The sequence below is a fragment of the Phyllostomus discolor genome, chromosome 4 (genome assembly GCF_004126475.2).
Source record: "Phyllostomus discolor isolate MPI-MPIP mPhyDis1 chromosome 4, mPhyDis1.pri.v3, whole genome shotgun sequence".
Taxonomy (NCBI): Eukaryota; Metazoa; Chordata; class Mammalia; order Chiroptera; family Phyllostomidae; genus Phyllostomus; species Phyllostomus discolor.
The window spans coordinates 27,538,163-27,556,871 of NC_040906.2; the positions used below are offsets into that span (position 1 = coordinate 27,538,163).

The 18,709-nt window shown below is 34.0% G+C and overlaps 1 protein-coding gene across 4 annotated transcripts in view; it reads right to left on the reverse strand.

Moving 5' to 3' along the window:
• Positions 1 to 18,709, reverse strand: part of BMPR2 (bone morphogenetic protein receptor type 2) — a 144,214-nt gene that overhangs the window by 29,561 nt on the left and 95,944 nt on the right. For 3 of the 4 annotated variants that reach the window (XM_036023049.1, XM_036023048.1, XM_028510586.2), the window contains 5 exons: positions 9,197 to 9,307; positions 8,112 to 8,203; positions 5,974 to 6,204; positions 5,200 to 5,314; positions 691 to 851 (listed from right to left, as the gene is read on the reverse strand). In XM_036023049.1, coding sequence (XP_035878942.1) covers positions 691 to 851; positions 5,200 to 5,314; positions 5,974 to 6,204; positions 8,112 to 8,203; positions 9,197 to 9,307 — 710 coding nt within the window. Of the gene's footprint in view, positions 1 to 690; positions 852 to 5,199; positions 5,315 to 5,973; positions 6,205 to 8,111; positions 8,204 to 9,196; positions 9,308 to 9,406; positions 9,444 to 18,709 lie in introns of all 4 variants that reach the window. The other variant, XM_036023050.1, reaches the window with a different exon arrangement.

An 18,709-nucleotide genomic window follows, 5' to 3' on the forward strand; every position in this document is an offset into this window, starting at 1 on the left:
TGATTTTTAGAGCAATATTTTTTAGAAACAGAATGAAAGGCATATATTAGACAGAAGCTATACATAAATTTCATATCAACAATGTCAATGATAAGTTACTTTACCCTACCCATGTCACTGAAACTGTCTATACCAGATTTTTCAATCTATAAAATGTCCTTCTTGATAAACTATGACAAGTATCCTATTGAACAGAACCAGTCAAAAAGAATGAGCTAGATCTTTCTATGCATATCAATATTTAAAAACCTGTAAGACACTGAGAAAACTACAAAACAATGTGTACACTATTTAATATTTTTAAAAATTCACAAAACATGAAATGTAAATATATGTATAGATATTGGTAATGAACTCAGAAAAAGATCAGGAAAGAAATGTTATATGTTGTAATAGTAATTATCAGAAGGAAACTGTCCTATTTCACCTTGATAATTTTAACCCTTGCTTCAAAAATCAGTTCCTACCAAAAGTTCCTTCTAATACTTATCAAAAATGAGGTAGAATGCCAGTGGACTTCCATGATGAATTGATGAACTTTATGCAGTGTCTTTTTAATTTTGTAATGCTTAATATGCTACAACTGGTAGTATCTAGAATAGTTATCCTGAGTAGTTAGTGAATTCTCAAATGCAATTCATTATGTTTTCAAAGTATGCCCAAAGTGTGATACCTTTTGTATAAACTCACCTCACTTATGGCTGCATTATCTTCTTCCCCTGGGCGCACCAGTCTATTTCCAGTCAGCCTCATGGACAACCCAAAGTCACTAATAACACAGGTTCCATCATTTTTCACCAGAACATTTCTGCTGTTTAAATCTCGATGGGAAATTGCAGGCTTATAATGATCTGTTTGGATAATTTCAAGTATTTATTTATACTTAAAGAGCACTATTGGATATAAAGTGAGCACCCAAGTAATAGGGACTACCACATAAATAAGATAATGTTAATTTTCTACCTATTAATTTTCTAATAACAAAAAAGGACATAAGAAATCAAAATTTCAACTCACAATATCACTATTTCTACTATATATATTTTATAACATAACTCCCATTGTATGTATAATTAATTAACCTTTAAATTTCAGCTGCAACTAATAGCCAACATGCTGCTGCTTCTAATTTTAGCACATACTTGTTATTTTCTCTTCATTTTATGGTAGCAAAAGACGGCAACAGAGAAAGGGATATTTGGTATAAACAACAACAAAAGTCAACATACCTGAAACAGTGTTGATAAAAAAAAACTGACAGGCCTCCAAAATTTGTGTATGTCCCTTACACTTTTCTCCTATGATTTAACAGATCAAACCTGTGACAGAACATCCCAGTTCTGCCCTGACGTGCAGCCATGTCTTTAAGCCCACCTCAGTCCTTCAAATCAAACTAGAAATAGTTTTACAATAGACTGGGAGAACAAGTGATGGAGCTGGTATTTCTCAGCAAGATATGAAAATCTGTTTTCTGACTTTACAGAGAAGCAAAGAACTATTATGCTTATTCTATTACTTGTTTATCACTAGACTGTATGTTCCATGAAGGCAGAAAGAATGTATTTTTCCTGAATTCAAAAGGGTTGACACAGAGAAAATGCTTGCTGACTAAAAGAATGTACCTAACCTAAGCCCCTCATTAAAAACACCACATAATTTTTTCCTTTCTGTAAGGAAACTTGACATAAGTCTTTCATTAGGGCCATAGCTCTTGAAATGAAAAAAAAATTATATAGCACAATTTCTAAATTTTAAAATAACTCACTAGTTATACAAAGAAATACAGCAATTTAAACAAAGTTAATGATGTTTATTGAGTATTTATATTGAGGCACAGATAGACTCAGTATTTATTTATTATTCTCATTAACAATTATTAGATTGCAATTTTGCCAACAATGAAACTAAAGACAGGAAAATGATTCCTTTCATATAAAAAAAGGCAACAGCACTAGAAGAAAAAAATAGTAGTTACCAAGTTGCTTTATCTAAGAGTTGATTTCCTTTTTTATTTATTTATTATTTTTTTAAGATTTTATTTATTTATTTTTAGAGAGGGAAGGGAAGGAGATAGAGAGAGATAAACATCAATGTGTGGTTGCTGGGGGTCATGGCCTGCAACCCAGGCATGTACCCTGACTGGGAATCGAACCTGCGACACTTTGGTTTGCAGCCTGCACTCAATCCACTGAGCTATGCCAGCCAGGGCTTTGATTTCCTTTTTTTAAAAAAGATTTTATTTATTTATTTTTCGAGAGTGGGGAAGGGAGGGAGAAAGAGAGGGAGAGAAAAATCAATGTGTGGTCACTTCTCATGCACCATCCACCCCACCCACCAGGGACCTGGCCTGCAACCCAGGCATGTGCCCCAACCAGAAATCAAACTGGCAATCCCCTGGCTCCCAGGCCCACACTCAATCCACTGAGCTACACCAGCCAGGGAAAAAGCTGATTTATTTTGCATTTTCTCCCCTTCTCATTTCCTAGGCCCACCTTCCAAAGCTTATATTAACATGGCTCAACTCAGCCCCTAAATAAAGAGCTGCTTTTCTTATTCTGGATAAAACAATAACACAAATATATATGGCATAATCTCAAGCTTATATTTATATAAGAAAACTTATGAAGACATTGTAAAATGTTTGTATAATAATAATATAAAATCAATACTTAAACTAAAAGATTTTACACATAAGGAAGCCAGGTTAATAATGGGAAGAATATGCAGTGGCTCAGTGAGACAGCCAGAGGGAAAAATTGGGTAGTACATTCTGAAAAAAAAAGAAAGAAAAAGAAAACAAAAGGAGAGAGAGAAAAATGAGGAAACCAGGAAGAGAGGAGAAGAGAAAATATGAAACAAGATAGAATTTATCACCAATGCAAAGGGTAAAACTATAGACTGTCCTTTTGAGGCTTTTCTCCTTTAAAGATCTCCTCAGTATTCTTTTTAATCTTTTTTTATTGGAGGTGAGATGTTACATAGAAAGGAAAATATACAATGATTTTGCCCTGGTGTAGCTCTGCACCAAATATCATAAAGGAAAGTGAGGACATAATATTAATTATGATTTTTAAAAATCTAAATGAAAAAGTTTCTGTGGACATTCATACAGAGAGAGAGAGAGAGAGAGAATATGATACGCAAAGGACATGGAAGGATATACATGAACTAGTTAATAGTAATTTTCTGGTTAGGTTTGAGTGATCTGTACATGATCTTTCTTAGATTTTTTGTGGTAATAAGTTACATTTTATATTATCACTAGGAAAATATTCATAGGGAGAACCAATTACAAATAAACAGGTTCAATTCCATATATTCTGGAACAGCTGAATAAATAATAATAGCATTATTCCTTATTACAAAATTTCTATTCTAAATTGGCAGTATTGTATCTGAAGATAGTGGGATGAACAGAGTTCTCTGAAAAAAAATGAAATGACCTTTTAAATGTTTTGAAATATTCAGACTTTTTAAAATAGTAAAGCTGTAAGTTCAAATAGCTACTGAACATATTTTTTGCAATAGCATGTATGTGTGTATACTCATTTTTTAAAAAGGTAAACCAGTAAAAATATTAAGTAATGTTTAAGAGTAAGATCTGCATTTAAATAAAACTCTTATTTGATGGCAGTCATTTTTTCAGCCAATGTTTTCAACTTGAAACCTTGCTGCATTAGGCAAGCCTTGACAAGGGGGATTAGAATGGTATTTTAAGTTCTGTGCTAAGCCAGCTCTTTAAAGGAGCTATAATAATACTTAAGAGTAAGGAAACACAGTCCAAATGGTTAATGTGCTAAAGCACTAAAGTGAGTGAGTGCATCAAGTTGCTGACATAGGTAATGACTATGATCAATTCTGTATTCAGGAAAAGCAAGATGTCAAGATAAATGAACTGATAAATCATTCAGGAGAAATTATTTATATATGAAGCAGAAGCTAAAAAAGATGATCCATGCTATTATGCAATGAAACAAAGATCTAAGAAATTGATACATTAAGGATTTTCTTCACTACAGAGGTCAGAGAAACTGAAAAAATAATGTTCTGGGCTATAGCATGACAGGAAAATGCTGTAAGGCATAAAAGCCTAAGAAAACACAAAGGTAGACTTTTGCAGCAAAGCTAATTTAGAGGTGCCTGTGATATGAGGTGTATCTTGAAACAAAGTGAGAAAGCAAATGTATTAAGGAGATGCTCTGAACAACTAGCAAAAATGTACATAAAAGCTGAAGAAAACCATAGTTCTGAAACACTGGCAAAGACTGATTCCTCACCATGCATTCTTCTTTTCCTGGTTAGTAACAGAACACAGTATTGTCTGAGCAATGAACTCAGCTAAAATAAAACAAAACTATACTCTCAGCATCCCTTGCAGCTAACTGTAGTGACTAAGTTCTGGGAAACAAAATATAAACATAAGAGTGAAACTTCTGGAGACAGAAAAAGGCAATTCCTTCTTCCTTTCCCTCCTTTTCCGTGCTTATTAGAATAGAGTGTAATGAACAATGAGGTGACCTTAAAAATATAAGCCATATATAAATAATGGAGGAGAAATACAGGAGCCTGGTGCTGCCAAATTTTAGACTGTCTCCCTCTAGATTCTTACATGAGAAAGAAAAAAACCTATTCTTATTGAAGCCTGTTATTTTTCTCCTGATAGACTTGACCAAACCTGGCTCTGCGAAGCACTGACTTATAAAAAGATACATTTAGGTTTTATACTAAAGTCCAACCAACCTATGGAATAAAGATCTATCTGAAGTTAAAACTAAACAAGTGATAATGTACTGTAGTTCACTTAAATAAGCAAAATAAATACAAGGAAAATATAATACAGCCTAGTTAAGAGGTTCTTAACCAAGATTGACAGATGAACTTCTGAGAGCTTAAAACCCTCTAGAATCAAAAGAACATACTTAAAAGAATTGCCTATACATATATCTTTGCAGGGAGAGTGTTCGGAGCTTTAATTAAATTCTCAATGGCATCCATAACTCCTCTAGAGTCCTTAAGTTCTTTTTCTTATTCTTCCTATTAGATTTAAAATACATTTCTCATAGTAAATCTTTCAAATAGCTGGCTAATAGTAAAGTTACTATAGATAATATATGCTTTTACTTTGATGATATGAATAAAATTTCTCTTTGTTAATCCTACTCTACATGAGTATCATTCATTTCCCCTTCATTGTCTTACCTCCTCGTGGTAATTCTGTATGAAGATAAGCCAGTCCTCTAGTCACAGAATGAGCCAGACGGCATGAGCTTACCCAGTCACTTGTATGGAGACTAAGATACTTGCATAGAGATCCCTGTATAGAGGAAAAAATACAACAACAACAAAAAAAATGAAATTAATATACTTGAACATAAGAAGGCAAGTTAGCAGCTTTATAAAGGATTTGCATATGTTAGGATTCCATGAAGATCTAATACATTATGACATTTCAGAATCTTGAAGGAGTTAATAAGACATTTCTGTGGGTAGAGTGGAGGAGAAAATGAAAAAACTTGAATGTAAAATTTTTATTTTTTCAACATTAAAAATTACGGTTATTTCATAAAAGAGTCCTTTAGACTCTTTCTTTACACAGTATCTCTTCCCAGTACAAATACAAATTACATTGTTATGTTTTATAAGCACAACCAGGAGATTTTTGTAAGTATATGTGTCAGTGCTAATCAAGGTGTTCTTCCACAAACTATTTATTACCAATCATTCTGGGATAAGGAGCTTGCACCAGAATGAATGTCAGTCAAAGCACTGCTTCATTCATCAAGAAAGTCTTGTGCGGGGCATTTGTTGGGGGGGTACTAAAAAGTTAACTAGTGACTTAGTTAATTTGCACTCTGGTACAAGATCCTTATCTCATTGTATACCCTTAGTAATAACCAGTGTGCAAACAGGCAATGCTCTACTAAATAACTGACTGTTCATATAAATGCCAGTTTATATTTATTAAGAACTTACATTGGGATAATACTCCATCACAAGCAAATACTCCATGCGTCCATCTGCAGTGACTCTCTCATCTCCAACTATAAAGCGAGCAATGCTATCATGTTCCATCAAAGGCACTCTGTAAATGTTCTTCTCATTGATAAAATTCTGACGATTTGCAAAGGAAAACACTTTTACAGCAACAGGACGCTCATCTAAGGAACCTTTATATACTGCTCCATATCGACCCCGGCCAATCAGCTGTAAATTTGTTTTGAAGAAAGCAAGGTATTAATTCAAATCACAATGGAAAAATCAAATTTACTAAATAAAGTGCAAGTCTACATGTGTGCCATAGTTCTCTATTGCTCAAAGGTTAAATTACTCCATTATCAAGGAACTAATAAAGTGCACCTTTTAAAATATGTGACTGAAGAAGCTCCTATTAGACCCAGCCCTCCCAAACACAGCAACTATAAACTCTAAAAACAAGTTGTAAAAAGAAACTAAAAGTGCTGGAGAATGAACAAAAGGAAATAGACTATGAGAGGAGTCAACACTGAAAAGAAAGGAATAGGATATGAGGATTTACCCAATTTTATAGCTTTTAGCCTGAAAACAGGCTGAAATCAGTTTTGTGCAGTGGAGCTAAAAATGCAATAGGAAATCCACAATCTCTCTGGCCCCAGGAACAAGAGGACAGAATTTGGGGTAACCACAGCTACAGGAAAGTAAGGAGAGAATTCCAGAAGGAAGAATCAAAGAGGGGGAAACTGAATGAATGCATGGGACAAACTCCAGCCAGAGACAAAATAACTGAACTGAGATTTGAGCTTCCGCCTGAGATGAGTTTGCAGTATGTCTAACCAAGATAACTGCCTACTAAAACAAACATTGAAAGTGAACACACTTCAGAAGAATCTAAAGAACACAGGCTCTGCACAATATAACATTCACAATGTCTAGGATATAATTAAAAGTTACTTAATACACAAAGTACCAGCACAATGCAATCTGTCTTTTAATTTTTGGCTGCTGGAGTTTTCTCTTACTTTACTGAAATAGGTTAGGGATTTACCATAATCTATTTAAGGGTATTTGTTATATTTCACTCAGTGTGTCTAGGTTAAAATTTAACAGATAGATTGTCCTTTAGAAAGGCTGTATAGTTAACAACCTTTTAACCATTCAACATATGGTCAAATCAGCAGTGTTTGAGAGTGGTTCATTTACTCAGTCCAGGATAAAATCCTATGGTTTTAATAAATATTTCTTTTAATTTACTGATTTAGACATCTAGTTATAATACATATTTTAGCCACACTTCTATTGTGAATTGACAGTTAATCCTTTTTGTCCATTTTTATTATTTATTTCATATTGATTTATATTAGCCCTGTATAAATTCTTTGTTTCTGTGTTGAATTTAGCTTTTAACTTTGTTATATTTTTCTCTCATACGGAAGGTTCTTAAAATGTTTTAAATTATCAAATCTACCACATCTACTATTTAAACAGTCTCTGTAGTTTTAGGACCATAGTTATCTATTACTTAACAGTCTCTGGTTTAGGGATCATAGTTTATTTATACTAATAAAGAATAAAACATTAATCATGATAAAACTTTTAATACAGACTCTGAGAAATTACCAAATGAAAATTAAACTCTATGGAATACATAATAGTCCTATGTGCCTATAAAAATATATACTGCATGCACAGACAAGTAATATTTATTTTGCCTCTACTATGGATTCCTTGCCTGGAACGTTCTCAGAATTTCATGACTTTATTCCCATACTTGAAAGTTCAAGTCTGTACTCGAAAGGTCATTTCCTTTCTAAATATACTTTGTTTTAAATAACTCCCTTTCCATAGCTTTCTTATTTTCTTATCTGTTTTATTTTTCTCCATAGCACTTACTACTGCTTGATATAATATAGATCTGTTTACCTGTTTGTAGATTCTCTCCTGCCAGAATATAAGCCTCAAGAGGGACAGCTTTACAGTTCAGCTACATTCTCAGTGCCTAGAATAGGACTTGGCACTAAATTGGTACTCAATAAATGCTTGTTGAATAAATAAACAAATGATTTAGTGAATGAATGAAGTCACTGTCTCAAACATGGGAGCAGAAAGAACAGTTCATAATCTAAGAACAATCTTACCTCCAAAAGTTTCAGATTATCTAGGTCAAGAGAGGGCTCTGATGCTGCTGCCTCCATCATGTTCATACTGTGAAGACCTTGTTTACGGTCTCCTATAGGAATAGACAAAAGAAGTTACTGTGTGCTTCTCTTAAAATGAAGATTTTATTATACTTTTTATTATATTTCCATTAAAAAGAAGAGCTACAGAATGGTAGGCAACAAGACTAATGCCTAATGTCAATGGGAGTAAAATTATTTACTAAACTAGGAATTATCTATAAATGAAGATGAATGATGACTAAGGTGAAAGCTGAATTCTGTGAGATGATTCCAGGAACAGACTTAGTTTAAAACCTTAAAGAATACTACCAAGACAGTTTCATTAAAGTTATTCAAATTAATACATAAATGATTTCCTAAAAAGCTCATCAAACCTAAAGTTTATTAGAACCAACTGAATATTTAATGATACTGAGAAATTATTATTTTTAAGGTGTAAAAAGGATATTGGGGTTATATATATATTTTAAGTCCCTCTATTTCAGCAATAATACTAAAGTATTTATAAATAAATGGTATTGTGATTTCTTTAAAATAATCCAGTGGCTGATTGTGGAACAGAAAGAAGGTATTAGTGGGAAAACTGGGGAAACCCAAATAAAGCCTGGTGTTTATAATTAATAGTGATGTACCAATGTTGGTTTCTTAGTTTTGCCAAATGTACCAAGGCTATATAGGATGTCAATAATGGGTAAAGCTGTGTAATGGTATATGTACTATCTTTGCAACTTTTCTGTAAATTAAACTTTATTTTGAAATAAAATAATTTGAAAAAGCAAATTAAATTAAAAAGTGGCATAGACGAGTGCAGTGAGTGGAGCTATAGATGATATATAGATGTAATCACTAAAGCTGAGTGAGGGGTATTTTGTATACATTTGAAGATTTATAAACACTGAAGGAAAAACATTTATTAAGAGAGAAAGATGTGAGCTACTGTAGCATGGAAATGTTTTTTAGCATGGAGATTTTAAAAAGGAGAAAATAAATTTCAATTAAATAGCATGTTTAATAAACAACAGAACAAAAGGTGACATTTTTACCTGTCAGCATCCTGTATCCAAAGTATAAGGCAACTATCAAAACAGCTAATACAGAGACTGATGCTAACGCAATGATTATTGTCTCATCTCGGTTAAATGAGTGAGGTGGACCTAAAAGCAAACAAATTTTAAAATAGTTATTGTTAAAGAAGATGTGGTACATAGAAACAATGGAATATTTCTTGGTCATAAAAAAGAATGAAATCTTACCATTTGTGATAACACGGGTGGACCTAGAGGTATTATGCTAAGGGAAATAAGTAAGACAGAGAAAGACAAATACCATATGATTTCACTTATACGTGGAATCTAAAAAACAGAATAAACGAACAAACAAAACAGAAACAAACTCAAATACACAGAACAAACTGATGGGTGAAAAAGATGAAAGAAGAAAGAAATACGAATTGGCAGTTACAAAATAGTCATAAGGATGTAAAGTATAGCATAAGAAATATAGTTAATAGCCCTGGCTGGTGTGGCTCAGTGGATTGAGTGCCAGCCTGTGAATCAAAGGGTCTCAGGTTTGATTCCCAGTCCAGGGCACATGCCTTGGTTGTGAGCCAGGTCCCCAGTAGGGGGCATGTGAGAGACAACCACACACTGATGTTCTCTCCCACTCTTTCTCCCTCCTTCTCCTCTCTAAAAAATAAATCTTTAAAATAAATTTTTAAATATGAAAGGCTGTATCAATACATAGTCAAATCAGTAGTGTTTTTATATCAAAGGAAATATAAAAAATATATTTTAAATATTTTATTTATTTATTTTTTTAGTGTGTGGTTGCCTCTCACACGCCCCTTACTGGGAACCTGGACCACAACCAAGGCATGTGCCCTAGACTGGGAATCAAACCTGAGACCCTTTGATTTACAGGCTGGCATTCAACTGCTGAGCTACACTAGCCAGGGCAAAATTAATAAACTGTTAATAACTGAAAATTATATATTTCATCATACAGCTTATTTTATATAGATTATATAGATTTAGAACACTGAAACACCTATTAGTTAGTCCTGGCTGAGTAGCTCAGTTGGTTAGAATGTTGTCCCAATATGCCAAGGTTACAAGTTTGATCTCCAGTCAGGGCACATACAAGAAGCAACCAAAGAATGAATAAATAAGTGGAACAACTAATCCATGTTTTTTCCTCTCTCTCTCCCCCACTTCCTCTATCTAAAATAAATCAATTAAACAAAAACCTGTTAGTTGTGCTCTCAATTATTAAAATATTAATTATAATGGAATAGCATAGATGGAACAGTATATTAAGAAAACAGTCTTTGGAATCACATTTGGTTTTAAACCTTGACTCTACATCAGAGGTGTCAAAACTCATTTTCACCAGGGGCCTATCAGCCTCACAGTTGCCTTCAAAGGGCCGATTATAATTTTAGGACTGTATAAGTACAACTACTCCTTAACTAGGGGTAAGGAGCTCTACATTCGGCAACTGCGAGGCTGATGTGGCCCCCAGTGAAAATGAGTTTGACAACCCTGCTCTACATTACTCTCTCAGTAGCTTTTAGCAAGAAGCTGGTCAACACGTTTTTGTCTATTCACTGAGTAGTTCAAACCTTCTGTTTATTGAATTTTTGACTGCTTATCAATTACTAGAAAGTGGTGTTAAAATCTTCCATTATAATTAACAATTTGTCTCAGTTGTATCAATTTTTGGTTCATATGTTTTAAGGCCATATTATTAGCTATATACAAATTTTAAATTGTTCTATCTTCCTATTGAACTGAACATTTGTTACTATGAAGTGACCCTCTTTGTCTAAAACAGGCCCATAATAAATCAAATACACTTGACTATCCATATCTTAGAAGAATCATCAATATAGGATTATCAAATTATTTCTTTAGAGAGAACTAGAGAATAAGGGGTGGGGGAATGGACAAAACCATCTAGAAGATGTTCTTAAGTATAGTTAAACTGTTTTTGTGTAGTTGTGGGCTGCTGAGGCAGATAAATCAGCCTGATATGAAACCAAAAGGTCTGGGATGTTTATGAGAAGAAACTTGGGGCTGATCATGAAGTCAACAAGGATCCTGCAAACAACAGATTCTATAAGGAATGAAAGCAGCTGTGAATCAAAGAATGTTCCTCACATGTGCATGTCTGTTCAAACAGCAGTCTTTTAAGCTTATCTATATGTAGATAGCTTTGTTAATGACACCTGTAGATTACAAAGCAATGCTAGCATCAGAAATATATAATCTGGTAATTTTCTTCTACAAAAGATCCCTACTTTATTCAGCAAAACTAATAAATATGGCACTACCTTTAAAATAAATAATGATATCAAACTCTTTATGGATGACATCCATTAAAAAACACACACACGAGGGCCAGCAATCTAAATAAAAAGCCAGTTATTCTACAGTGAAATTCAACAGTCTTTTGCAGTAGGCATGCTCTTCTACTACCAAGAGGAAACTTAAAATAGTTGAGATGAGAACAGCTACTTCCAGTCTTAAAAATGGCAGTTAGCCTTGGCTGGTGTGGCTCAGCGAATTGAGTGCTGGTGTGAGAACCAAAGGGTCACCGGTTGGATTCCCAGTCAGGCACATGCCTGGGTTGCAGGTAAGGTTCCCAAGAGGGGCATGCAAGAGGCAACCAACTGCACATTGATGTTTCTCTCCCACTCTTTCTCCTCCCTTCCCCTCTCTCTAAAAGTAATTAAAATCTTTTAAAAAATGGTAGTTAGGCAATAAACAAAAGTTGTTGGGGGTATGATTTAAACACACTTCATAAGAACTTAAGTGCTGGTTTTGGTTAGAATAAAAGGCAAAACAGTCTTGAGTGATGTTTTCCTTTACACAGCAGTTGTACACAATCTATGAGAAAAAACTACTGGGATATAAATGTGTGATACTACATTCTACATTTGACCTAATTGAAAACATTCTTAAGCAGGGAGCTAGAGGCAGAGTCAAATACTGGGTACCTAAACCAATGGTGAGGAGCTAGAACTTAAAAGCTTGGAATAATCTCTGTAACAGAAGACAGGGAAAGAGACCTCTGCCCTAGACCTGACTCAACTGTTAGCTGTATAGGTAGAAATGTATGTGTCAGAAAAATCTCTTTGATGTGGACATACAGCAGCTAGAAAGATTTCTGAAATATGTGGATTCAAAAATTGCATTAATCAATTCATATACATGGAGTTTCTTTAACAAATATATCTTATATGTCCCGTTGAATATTTTAGAGATATCTAAACAACACACTAAAAACTAAGTTACTTATCTCCACCCAGCCCAAAAAGGGGGGCAATTTCCTTGTCTGTCAGTGCCATTGATAAATGATTAGTACAGCAGAGCTAAAAATGTCAGAAAAGAGGCCAATGAGTATCTACAATTAAATTTAAAAAAAAAATGTGAACCATTTTGTACAAAATACTCCTAAAACCAAAGTATACTTTTCTCCTGCTTTCATGAGTTAAATACATTGGAGCAATTTTTCTTTTTTTTTATCCTCATCTGAGGACATTTTCATTTTCATTGCTTCTAGAGAGAGAGAGAGAGAGGAAGGGAGAGAGGGAGAAAGAGAAATATTGATGTGAGAGAGAAACATCCACTGGTTGCCTCCCATATGCGCCCAGACCAGAGCAGGGATTGTACGTGACAGGACCAGGGATGGGACCCGCCACCTAGGTATTCCCTGATTGGGAGTGAGCTACAACCTTTAGGTTACGGGACAAAGCTCCAACCAACTAAGCCATACCAGCCAGGGCTGAAGCAATTTTTCTTCTACATGATTAGGGACATAATTTTGAAAATCAATTAATTTATGGGGATACTCTCAAAGCCTATTTGAGATTGTCAGAGCATTATGTTTTTACAAATTACTGAAAATGATTTTCAATTTTTCCATCTCATCTTTGGATATTTGTGATGTTGCCTTAATGTTTTTTTTTATAATCTAATTTGGGCTTTAAAAATCGATGACCTAACCTGTTATAAATGAATGTAAAGAATACAGACTAAAAAGACTGAGGGACTTTTCTAAATAATTAAGAGTTTTAATACAAAAATTCTGTAGCATCCATCTTGGCTGATTATAGTGAAGAAACTTCAATAGCTACAGGCTTGGTACTGTGGTAGTTCGTGAAATTAGACATTATCAGAGTCCACTTAAATTCTGATTCCCAAACATATCTTTCAGTGTTTGGTATGAGAAATTGCTAGGATGTCAAAAGGTCTGCACTTCCACAATGCAGCTATTGGTGCTTTGCAAGGGGGCTAGGGGAAGTGAGGATTGTCTAGTTGGCCTTTTTTGAGAACACCAACATGTGTGCTATCCATGCCAAATGTGTAACAATTAAAAATGTTGCAATGAACAAGTTTCAGAGTTGTTTTATAACAACTATAAATAAATAAGCTTGTAAAATGTTTCTGGACAATGTCAGAAACTGGTTTTAGAAAAGTAAATATCTTAATGACAGCATAGAGTAGATTCCATCCACTTACTATACTTTTCTGAATTTTCCTACATGCAAGAACATTTTTGTAATGTTTGTCTTCTGTGCTGTTCCTATAACTTTGCTACTGAAATATATTAAACTGCTTTAAAAAAGTTGGTTATACTAGGTGACTTTTAAAGTCCTTTTAATCCCAAAATTCTGTGTGACTTTTCTAGTGTTTCTTGAAGCCTCAGCATTCTCTTTGATTTTATTTGCAAATTTACAAAGAAAATGCAACATAACTTTTACATAAAAATATTCATTAACCCCAAATCTGCAATGGAAAACACTAATTCATATACAGGAAAGTCTTAAGTAGATTTTTAAATATGTTTAAAAACCATGCTAATGGTTAAATACTTCAAATGGAAAACTTTCCAGGACATGTGACATGGTCTAAAAATATGAGGTCCCTGAAAAACTGCCAGAGAAAAATATTTCAATGTGTATTTACATATCTGTACAATAAAAGAGGCCTTAACCAGGAAACTCCTAATTTTTGTTTTTTTGGGTTTTTTAAAATTATTTTTCTTTTTTACATACATATGCTATACCTGAATTGTTTTGTTTCCCAAGCTCATAAACCCTTTTCTTCCTCCCTTTTAGTTTTTTCAGTTAACTACTCAGCCAAATGTAAACACTGCTATGTATGCCTGCGTGCAATGGCTCAGATTGTACAAGCAAGCGCTTCCTGAATGCAGAACAGACAGGGAACCGCTGTCTGCCTTATTGGAGCCTGGGATGTTTCTGTTTACAAATCCTGGAGCCAGGCAGGGGCCACTACTGGAGGCCTGCTGTTTGCTTCCTTGCTACACTCAGCCTTTGTCTGGGTCTGTGTCAAAGAAAGAACAACTTTGTTGCATATGCAACAAGCAACAAAGGAAATCTTAAATATAACACACTGGCAGTGATGGTGACTCCTAAATCTTTTACAACTCTGCATGAAAAAGCAAATTAGGGATTAGTGTTTTTTAAATTTTTTAAAGCAATATACACTTCATAAAAGCAGAGAAAACAACATTTAAGATAAAAATAATGTGATCAGAGTTAAATGAATTCCTTAGCAAAATAATTCAGATTGCTAAATATTGTTTCTGTGATGATAATATATTTGCACGGCTCAATGTTTTGAACAAATATTTCTACAAGGAATAAGCAATTTTGATTTATTTTAATTAATATGTTTAGAATGGCAATTATACAGTAATCATAATCAGATTAATGTTTATGTTTAATGTCCTAAAAACAAATTGAGAAGAGGCAGATTTCTTGTTTTTTTCCCAAATTGGTATTTAATACTATTTAAGACTTTTAAATTTAGCATACCAAAATCATTGTGAATAGACTAAACTTGTAAGAAACAAACACAAGTAACTACAATAAACACAATCAGTCCATACTCTGCTGAGTCCAGGCATTTTATGGCTGAATTATAAAAGGAATATGGGACAGTTAAGGGAGAGAGAAAGAGGAACAATCTAAATTAAACAACCACCAAAAAACAAAACAAAACATCTAAAAGGAAAGGAAAACAGGAAAGACATTCAATCCCTAGTTTTCTTATTACCTTCTAGCTTTGTAAGATTTATACATTTAATTTCTTTAAAATAGGTGTTTTGTGATTAGGAGACTGAATTTCAGCATTATGTTTCTTTATTAAAGAATGGATTAAAACTAACAGTTAATTACATTTCACTGGAATAGTAATTAAATAAGTAAAAATATAATTTAATAGATTAAGAATTTTTAGTAAATCAAAAAAAAGATAAAGATTAATCTGCAGACTATCCTTACATTTTAAAAAAATCCATTAAAGTATAGTGAAAACACCATTAAATATGTTCTCAAACTATTTTTGCTATAATTCTATCAGGCCTAATTGCCTGTATTCTGTTCAGATTTTATTTTTGCCTTTGTACATAAATAGAATAAAACAAAACGGTGTTATTGCTCCATGTAACAGTTTTGAAGATGCTTTTTTTTTTAATTTAGCTTTTAATATCTTTTTTTTTTCAATCATTGTTCAAGTACAGTTTTCTCCCCCCTACTCCCGTTCCAGCCCCTCCACCCAACCCTCCCCCCTTCCCCCCATTACCCCCCACCCTTAGTTTTTGTCCATGTGTCCTCCAAATTTGTTCCTGTAATCCCTACCCATTCCCCCCTGAAATTCCCTCTTCTCTCCCCTCTGGCCACTGTGAGACTATCCCCTATTTCAGTGTCTTTGGTTATATTTTGCTAGTTTTTTGTTTTGTTTTGTTTTGTTGTTTAGATTCCTGTTAAAGGTGATATCATGTGGTATTGAAGATGCTTTTTTTAAAGATGATTGTTTTAATACTTCTTAGAAAACATCAATCAAGATCCTCAAAACCCAAGAAACGTCAATTTCAGCCTAAATTAACATTAGAAAAATAGAAATCTAATCACTGCAATATTTGTCATTTAAAACAAAACAAAACCACTCAAAAATTCTCACAATTCTCACAGAATCATACCAGAGTCAAGTCACCCAGAGATCCTTAGCCTATTTTCCTAACTGGCACACACATGACACAGATAAATTAGAATTCATACATAACACCCTTGTTCTCAGAAAATGACCATGAAATAATTTGACTATAAAAATGGAAATCACATTTTGCAGTTATTCACTGACTGGACCAAAAAATATGAAGTGCATTGTATAGATAACCACCGCCCCCATTTGATTTCTTTAAATTATGATAGTAACTTGTGCTCACTTTTATAAGAAAAGCAAGATAGACATATAGAAAAAATAATTAGCTTTTTTCTAGTTTTCCCATTAGTTTTTTTATTTTTTAAACCATTTTTAAAATTATAAAACATAAGCCATATACACAAAAGTGTTTATAATACAAATGCACAGTTTGGTGAATTATTATGAAGCAAACGTTCACATAAGCTACCACCTGTACCCAGAAGTAAAACATTGAGAATCCCCGAAACCACCTATCTGCTCCGTGTTGGTCATAACATCTTTTCTCCTCCCCAGATACAGCCATACCCTTACTTTTGTGCTAATTGTTTCCCTGCTTTTCTTAACAGCATTACATTCTCTGTGTGCTTAGCTTTGCCTATTTCTGAATTTTATATAAATGGAATTTTTGTTTAATAACGTTTTCAAGACTTAACCATGCTATTGTGTGTAGATGAAATTCATTCAGGGTTACTTTTCTATATAACAAATGCAGTTATTTTCCCCTGTATTGAGTCTGGAACTTATTATAATGATAAGTAAAGATCAATGTAGGCAATCCCTATTAAGCATCATAAGAATATTCCATAAATATATATATATATATATTGTTATATTTAGTATTTTTAAATTATCCAGTTTCGTTGGCAAGAGAAAGTATTAAACAAAGCAGACAAATGAAAAGGCTGTGCATCCTCTTGCTGTTCCTAATTTTGGGGCAGCAGAGGTACTAGCTAGCAACCAAGAAAGCCAGAGTTAATAAAAAATGAACTCTAGGGTAGGGACAGAGCAGAAATAAAAGCTTTTTGAAAGTTTGCTTTATGCTACTCCAGTTTTACAAAAGAGCTATATTAATATGTTTTCATTAACCAAAAGAAATCTGTCCTGGTTGGTGTGGTTCAGTGGGTTGAGCGCTGGCCTGCAAATCAAAGGGTCGCCGGTTCCATTTTCCAGTCAGGGCACATGCCTAGGTTGTGGGCCAGATCCCTGGTTGGGGGCTTGTGAGAGGCAACCAGTGGATGTATCTCTCACATATTGATGTTCCTCTCCCTCTTTTTCTCCCTCCCTTCCCATCTCTCTAAAAGTAAATAAAATCTTCAAAAAAAATCTGATGAGGGTTTTCACTTTTAGGGAAAAAGGCAAAAAGTATACAATGTTCAGTGTTTGTTTTGCAGTGAACCATTATGGAGGCAGTGTGGAACCCAAACAGAGGAGGAGGGCACTGCCAACCTCCTTCCACAAGTACTACACTCAGCAGCTCAGCATCAAGCTTCTACAGCTTTGAATTATGTCTGTGAACATCTATGCTTTATCTTGATTCATTTTGTGCATCTGTTAGTAGTAAGATGTGTCCTAAGGTTATTGCTTCTTTGCTTTACACTATTTCAGCTTACACAATATTTCATAGGAACACTCTACTTTCAGATAGCGGAGGAAACCTATATCTAAAACCATTGAAATCCTTGAAATTCATCTCTTCCATAGTTCCCAGATTGTTCCCTTATCCCCTATTCTCAAAGCACATACTGTATCTTATTTGACAATTCTTTAAAAGGACCTTCTAAACATATACATCTAGTCTTCCATGAAAGGATAGTAAAAGGAATAGTGTCTTCAGCAGATCATCATTGATTATTCTCAGCCAAACTGCCCATAAATATTTGTTCAGTTCCTACAAATCCCACTACCTATATAGTGAGAGTAGAGAGTTAAAGTGACAGAAACCCTGTGGCAGTGATGAGGCCAATGGAGTTTTAAATAATTGCTGCTGGTACTGGATCATTCTCCAACACTTTTTCCCACTCCTTAGCTCTTCTTGAACCCAAGCTTGCTCTCTATCTCTTGCTCTCTGCCTCACTCTGTATCTTTTAACTTTCCTTTTTTCAAATGTTCCATTCTTTCTCCCTGTATATTTTTCCTGTCTGAAAACTTGTCCTAGAGGCACCCACATGTTCTGCTTAAAAGCAATGATAATATTCTGGGCAATACTGGAAGTTCTATTTCTAGTTCAACTCTTTTCATGGTTTTTCAACAAAAACACATACAAAAATCCATAGTTATGATCTTTGTGAAGTAAAGGTGAGATAAAAGCAATTTAAGTTAAAAATATTTTAGTATTGTATCAAATTGCAAAAGAAACCACATTAATCTTTTTTTCCTTTTTATGAAATTTATTGGGGTAACACTGGTTAACAAAATTATAAGGTTTCAAGTGCACAGTTCCACAGCACATCATCTGTATACCCCACTGTATGTTCACCACCACAAGGCAAGTCTCCTTTCATCACCATTTATTCTCCCCATATTCTACTCTACCCACTGGGACTC